This window comes from Dipodomys ordii, unplaced genomic scaffold, assembly GCF_000151885.1.
Source record: "Dipodomys ordii isolate 6190 unplaced genomic scaffold, Dord_2.0 Scaffold20, whole genome shotgun sequence".
Lineage (NCBI taxonomy): Eukaryota > Metazoa > Chordata > Mammalia > Rodentia > Heteromyidae > Dipodomys > Dipodomys ordii.
The window spans coordinates 6,493,735-6,501,276 of NW_012267236.1; the positions used below are offsets into that span (position 1 = coordinate 6,493,735).

The window sequence follows — 7,542 nt, forward strand, 5'->3', positions numbered from 1 at the left end:
AGGGACTAGGAACAAGGCTCAAGTGGTAAAGTCCTTACCTAACAAGCATAAAACTGAGTTCAAAACCCAATACTACCAAAATAAATTTTTTAAAAAAAAGGGAAGGAAGGAAGAGAGGGAGGGAAGGGAGAAAAGAGAAGAGAAGAGAAGGGAAGGGGAGCAGAGGGGAGGGGAGGGAGGACAGGAGGGGCAGGAAGGGGAGGGAAGGGAAGAATTGGGGGGGAGGGAGAGAGGAGAGGAAAGGGAAGGGGAGGGGGAAAAGTTGGTGATCCAGTATAAGAAGTCAGAAGGAAGAGGGGAGAGTGGCATTAGATCTGGAGAGAAAGCCACCCGTATCCTGTTGGCTCAGCCTTCAAAGTAGGCCCAGACCACCCACTCTCCTAGACTCAGCTTTCAATACCTCTTGTCCCTTGTAGTTTAACCACATGTCCACTGCCCCTTCTCAATCCCGGCCCCCTCTTCCCAGACCAGTCCTCTACCGAGCAGCAAGAAAGAGATATATGCATAGAGATATATAAAGAGATCTCAAAAGGCTAACAACTGTATAAAAACACTCAAATCCATTTGTAATGAGGTAATTACAATTCACTGTGAAACAATGGTGCACTGTCACGTTCATTTCACCCATTAGATGGTACAAATCAGAAATGCAGATGTTGCTACTTATTGGCAAGGGGCCAGGGGTGGTGGCATCTCACACTGACAGGAGAGAGGCCAACTGGTGTGCCATGGTGGAGAGCTCCACCATACTGGACCCCTGAAGCCAGGTTCTGTGGCTCACGCCTGTAATCCTGGCTAGTCAGGAGGCTGATATCTGAGGATTTCATTTCAAAGCCAGCCTGGACAGGAAAGTCTGTGAGACTTATCTCCAGTTAAGCTTGCTGAGGGCTCTTTGGGTTATGGATAAAGCAATAAATAAGAAGGATTAAGCTCCTTTCTCCATTTGATAGCTTACACGTGGAAAGCTGCTCAGGAGGCTGAGATCTGAGGACTGCAGTTTGAAACCAGCTTGGGTAGAAAAGACACACACACACACACACACACACAGAGCCAGAAGTGGAGCTATGGCTCAAGTAGTAGAGCTCTAGCCTTAAAAAAGAAAAAAAAAAAACCTCAGAGGCTGAGAAGGTGGCTCAGTGGTAGAGCGCATGCCTTGCATGCACAAGGCCCTGGGTTCGATTCCTCAGCACCACATAAGCAAAAAGAAAAAAGCTGAAAGTGGCACTGTGGCTCAAGTGGTAGAGCGCTAGCCTTGAGCTGAAGAGCTGAGGGACAGCGCCCAGGCCCGGAGTTCAGGCCCCCCGACCGAACCCAAAAAAACAACAACAAAAAAAAACTCAGGAGCCAAGCGCTGGTGGCTCACTCCTGTAATCCTAGCTACTCAGGAGGCTGAGGTCTGAGGATCGCGGTTCAAAGCCAGCCAGGGCAGGAAAGACCATGAGACTCCTATCTCCAATAAACCACCAGAAATCCGGAGGTGGCGCTGTAGCTCAAGTGGTAGAGCACTCACCTTGAGCTGAAGCGCTGAGGGACAGCGCCCAGGCCCAGAGTTCAAGCCCCATGACCGACAACAAACAAACAAACAAACAAAACTCAGGAACAGTGCCCAGGCCCTGAGTTCAAGCCCCAGGTACAGCACAAAACAAAACAAAACAAAAACGATTGACCTCTAAGTGGGTCAATGGGCCCCGGCACAGCAGCACCACTCCTGGGCTGATTCTGGAAAATTCCCCTTGTCGCTGTTGGGGACACTATGGGGAAGATGAGTGCACTTTTCACAGAGGTTCCAAGTGGGGAGAAGAGCCAGCACTTCAGTGCTCCAGGGAGCACCGGGACATGGAACCTGTGGACATGGACAGCCCACATGACCAGGCCACACGCTCCAGAGACTGTGGCGTGGAAATGCAGCCTGTACGTGCACATGCACACACACACAGATGTGCACGCACTCACACCATCCATCTATCTATCCATCCATCAGGATGGCATGGGGCAGTAGCCCTAGATAAGCACACATCCAAACAGATGTGGGGAACTGAGGCGCGGGATCAACCAGGCCCCAAGCGTAGCCTTGGAAGACATAAGATCCTGTTGCTCTCTCACTGAAAATCTTCAAATATCTCCTTAACTTCCTACCTAAAAATCCTCTAGGATTTCTGAGTGCCATCATGCAACCCCAAATCTCAACCCCTGGCCTGTGTTTCCCGCCGCACCCCTGTTCCTATGTTCCACTCTGCGAGGCTGACCTCAATCTTGAACACCACATTGTCCCTACCCAGGGGCCTCAGTACCATTTTCTGCACCTGAGTCACATGCCCAGATCCTCAGAAAGCTGCCTCCATCTTGCCAGTCAGCTCTCAGCTGTGGCCAGCACTCAGGCTCAAGTTGTTGTCCTCCATTCAACATTCCATCCTCCTGGAGTCATACCTTTGCATTCCTATCTATATCCAAAATGCTCTTATATTGTATTTATCTTGTGCCTTCCTCAACGAGGAGGGAAGTTTCAAGAAAACAAGGGCTTAAATTTTTGTGTATGTGTCAGTACTGGGGCTTGAGCTCAAAGCCTTGAGACTTGACTCAGCTTTTTGCTCAAGACTGGTATTCTACCACTTGAGCCACACCTCCACTTCAGTTTTTTGCTGGATAATTGGAAACAAATGCTTCACAGACTTTTCTACCCAAGCTGGCTTCACGTGTGAGCCATCAACACCGAGAAAGGAGCTTAATCTTTCTTATTTATTGCTTTATCCATAACCAAAAGAGCCCTCAGCAAATACTTCTTGCAAAAACTGACCGGTCTTGCAGAGAATGGAACCATGGTGGGTGGAAAGAGGAGCAACATGAAGGAAGAAGGTGAATAGAAGGGGCAAAAGTAGCAGCCGGAGGCACCGACCATTCCTGGACACGTGACATTAGAGGGAGGGAGGGAGGGAGGTCAGCAGCTGGAAGGAAAGGACTCGGCTTCCATCCATCCATCTGATGGCCCCTCTGCCTGATCCTCCACACAAGCTGTAGGGCCAGGTCTCTCTGGGCTGCAAACTTGCCTGGGCTGCCTCCTCCCCGAGCCTGGGGCCTGTCCTACCTGGTGTCCTGATTGGAGTCCTGGGCCAGCCTCACCAAGTTGTGCACCAGCATGTCTGTACTGTCCCTGCTGCCTGAGAGAAGCTTGTCAGCACCGATCTGCTCCAGGACGGCTGACAGGTGCTCGGCAGTACATTTCCGGACTAAAGGGTTTCGATGGCTGAAAGGACCGAGTCATAAGCAAGAGGTCAGTCATGGGGAGGGGAGGGGGTTCCAGTAAGGCATATGTAAATCTATCATGGGAGAGTCTTGACCGAAATGGCTCCAGAAGTTATCCTTTGTGGGCCGGGGAACTTGCAGGAAAGACCGATTAGTTCCTGATCACAGGGCTAAATGGGACCAGTGATCTTGGGAGAAATTAAGAGCAGCTGCATAAAGACACGAGGTGTTCTTCCAAACAGACCCTGTGCTCACCATTCTCAAGGCCTGCCTGAGCCCGCAGCCCCTTGCCACCCACATGCAAGGCCCATCTTTCCCCGCTCCTAGAAAAGTCCTACTCCATCCATGTCTCCTCTTCCTCCCCCAGCCCATAGGCGAATGTCCTCTACAAAGTGACCTTCTTTGTCCTTGGGAATGGGGATGAGGTCTCCCACTGCTGCCTACCCAATGCTCTGCAGGTCCCAGTGTATGCCTGACAGAGCGGGAACTCAGCACAGGTTTGTTGAACTGAATTGGAGTCAGAGCTTGAACTCTGATAAGAGAAACCCATCTGGTGTCACCTCTTTCAAGCAGGGCTTCTATGTTCACAGCCCATGACATGACAATGACCCCTTTGTTCCCCAGCATCTTATCCCAGTGGAACACAGAAGGGTCATACATGTAGTGTGGGCTACAGGCCAGCATTGTTGGCACCTGAAGCACAATTCTCATTTGAAAAGATCCCAAAGGATTCAAATGCGCAACCCTGCTCCAGGTGTCCCGGGGTACACCTGACGTGGGCTGTTGTTGACAATGATCAATTGCCACATCCCCCAGGAATGCCAGGCCCTGTGCGTTCACTCGTCAGCCATCAACTCCACAAGCTACTATTTTTATCATCACTCTGCAAATGAGGAAAGTGAGGGAAAGGGAGGAAATCCAGAAATGGTACCATTAATTTCTCCCAAGTTAATTTGGCCAAAATACAGGGTCAGTAGATGTTAGAGGCAGGAATCGTTCTCCATGCTTCTTACGAATCAACTCCCTGACTCCTCATGACCACCTCAGGGGGCCAGCCCCATTATTATCTCCATCTGACAGGTGAGGAGGAAACGGGCTCAGAAAGGTAAGTACCAATCTGCGATGTGAACCCAGACAATGTGGCCCAGAAATGGTTCACCCTTTGGCTAAAGGTAGCCGGCAAGTGCAGCAGGCGCTGAAAAGCCTTGCTGGGCATCAGTTCAATGACTGACTTCCTGGGGAGGAAAAGTTTTGTACCCTGCAGGAGAAAAAAACCTGAGAAAAAGTCTTTGGTCTGATTTTGACTTAAGCAACTCTGCCTCTCACAGTAGTCCCTGCCCCGCCCCCTTCCTGCTCTCCTCAGTGGCCCACATTTCATCAGAAAGAAGCATGACTCCCCTGGGAGGGTCAGGGTCCCCTCGGGGACACAGCCAAAGCTGCCTCTGCAGCCCAGTCTCCCTGTGTTACCATGGCCACCAACCAATCATCTCCAGCCTTGGAGCAGAACAAATAGCATCTCTCCCCTTCCAGTCCTGCTGGTTCACCCCATTCTTCCCAGCCTGGCCAGGGAAAGATGGGAACAGCCCACTGGGAAGCAGAGAGCTTCCACCTCCCAGCTAAATGGATGAGGCGCTGGCTGAGGTGTGTGACCCCACTGTACTCTGACCCACCCCCACCATCCCAAGGGACCCTCTGCAGCTCACTTTCTACCTCCTGTCCACCCTGTTGCTTATTCCTATCCTTCCCTCCTTCCCCAATGTAGAGCCTCTCTTCCTGCCTCCCCATTTTGGACCAGCCTCACCCCCTAGACAATAGGCAGCCACCTACTAGACGCCCGCAGACGTGAGGGCCACCAAGGCTCGGGCTGGAGTCACATTCTCCACCATGGCACCCAGGGCCCGGCTGGCCGCCCGCTGGATGAACTCGCTGGTGTTCCCCATCTTCTGCAGCAGGCAGCGGGCCACCTCCTCAGCTTCCTGGTCCATGTTCTTTTTCAAAGCCCGAAAAAGGTCTCCTAGGGTACTGATGGCCAGGCGGGACACCTTGGAGCGGAGGTTTGTGACCTGGGAGAGAGGGGGGAGGGGGGGAAAAGGGCCCCCTAGGACTACTGGACAAGGGCTACGAAACACAAAGACTGAGAACAACCCAGCCCTGGCACCATCCCCTCACTCAGCCCTGCCCCACCCGCACCCCTCACCCTGCTGGAAATGAAGAGGCCTACAGCAGCTCAGAGGCAGAGTCCTACTTAGTAATCACCATAGCTCTTAATTCCATGGTTATCATTAGCATCTAAAACTTGTACCCACTTAGTCTGCAGAGCACATTTTTCAAAGAGGCCCAATTTGGTCTTTAAAACTGTTGCAGGGAGCCAAGCACCAGTGGCTCATACCTGTAAGTCTAGATACTCAGGAAGTTGAGATCTGAGGATCATGGTTCAAAGCCAGCCTGGGCAGGAAAGTCCATGAGACTTTTAGCTCCAGTTAACCACCAAAAAGCTACAAGTGGAGCTGTAGCTCAAGTTGTAGAGGGCCAAAAGCTTTAGAGCACAAAAGCTAGAGACAGCACCCAGGCCCTGAGTTCAAGGCCTAGTAGTCACACACAGGAAGGAAGCAAGGAAGGAAGGAAGGAAGGAAGGAGCAGGAAAGGGGAGGGGAGAAGGAAGGGGGGGAGGAGAGGAGAAAGGAAGGAAAAGAAAGGGAAGGGGCTGGGAAGGTGGCTCAGTGGTAGAGTGCTTGCCTTGCATGCATGAGGCCCTGGGTTCGATTCCTTAGCACCACATAAGCAGAAAAAGCTGGAAGTGATGCTGTGGCTCAAGTGGTAGAGCGTTAGCCTTGAGCTGAAGAGCTGAGGGACAGTGCCCAGGCCCAGAGTTCTGGCCCCATGACCGACAAAAAAAGAAAAGAAAGGGAAGGAAAGGAAAGGAAGGAAAGAAGGAAGGAAGGAAGGAAGATGAGAAGGAAGGAAGGAAGGAAGGTGAGAAGGAGGGAGAGAGGATGGGAGGGAGGGAGGAAGGGAAGGAGGGAGGGAGGGAGAGAAAAAGAAAAAGAGAGAAAGACACTGCAAGGCGGCATGTGACATTCATTTTGCATGGAGAAGAACAGCAACCCCAGGAAGGCACAGAGCCACAAGACAGCCAATATGGCATCCTCTGTGTCACTACCCCACCCGCCCCGCCAGAGCATCCATTCCTGAGGACAGGGCACTTCCCCCTCCTGTATCAAGCATCCCTCACCTGCCCCCTCAGGGACCAGCCCAGGCTGAGCCCCAGCCCCGTGAGAGACAGTGCTACAATGGCCTGGAGTTGGGGATCCAGTGCAGAACATCCCATTTCTCCATTAGGTACAGGGGACAATGCAAGCTGTGACAAATGGAAGCCCAGGATTCCAAATGTTCACTGTGTCCCAGAGATCGGGGCCCTCCATGACCTTGAGCAGCTGCCCAGGGAAAGGGGGTGTGGGGATGGTGCACAAGCCGCCATGCAGAGGCCTCACCTCCCCTGCCACGGCCAAGGACACATCGTGCAGCCTCCCGGTGAGAAGGACCTCCGAATGGCAGGCTGCCAGGCGCTGGATGCTCACCAGGCCCTTCTCCTTCATCTGCCTGAGAAGCAAGGCCACTTCTGTCACAGGCAGGTGAGGAGGGAAGAGCCCTCTTCCCTCTGCAGACCAGGGGCCCCTGCATGCAACACCCCACCAACAACAACAGCAACCACAGGCAGATGGGATTCAGCCGGCTCAGAGGATTCGTGGGAATCCTCACTGCTGAGGATGAGCTGGTCAGGGCGCTCGGCTGGCCCTGGGCTCCAATGCCTGGGCCATGATCGGTATGGGGCAGACACCTCTGAGCCAGGATGCTTGGAGTACAGACTAAAGATGGGGCAGATCCCTCGCTTCACCCATGACTAAGATCATGTGCGCCACCAGCCAAAGGGCAGATACCATAGAGTTTAGTCAGAAAGGGTTAGGACCTTTCTTGGTGCCCGTGTTGTCAAATCAAATTCCTCCTAGCCTTGCCTGGCTCCAGCAGACCATAGGACAAGGACTCAGGGCACACATCAGAAGATAGATAGATAGATAGATAGATAGATAGATAGATAGATAGATAGATAGATAGATAGATAGATGGATGGATAGATAAATAGACAGATATAGATATTATATGTGTGTATGTATCTATATATGTGTGTATATATGTATTTGTGTGTATATATATAGCTATACATGCACGTATGTGTGCACGTGTACACACACACACACACACACACACACACACACACCTCCTTCCATTGCACCAGAGCCCAGG

General features: G+C 52.0%; 1 protein-coding gene across 1 annotated transcript in view; it reads right to left on the reverse strand.

Annotated features, from left to right (window-relative positions):
- Positions 1–7,542, reverse strand: part of Fam179a (family with sequence similarity 179, member A) — a 44,760-nt gene that overhangs the window by 20,104 nt on the left and 17,114 nt on the right. Inside the window, exons 11-13 of the mRNA XM_013013628.1 lie at positions 6,732–6,840; positions 5,068–5,303; positions 3,083–3,241 (exon numbers count right to left, since the gene is read on the reverse strand). Coding sequence (XP_012869082.1) covers positions 3,083–3,241; positions 5,068–5,303; positions 6,732–6,840 — 504 coding nt within the window. The remainder of the gene's footprint in view (positions 1–3,082; positions 3,242–5,067; positions 5,304–6,731; positions 6,841–7,542) is intronic.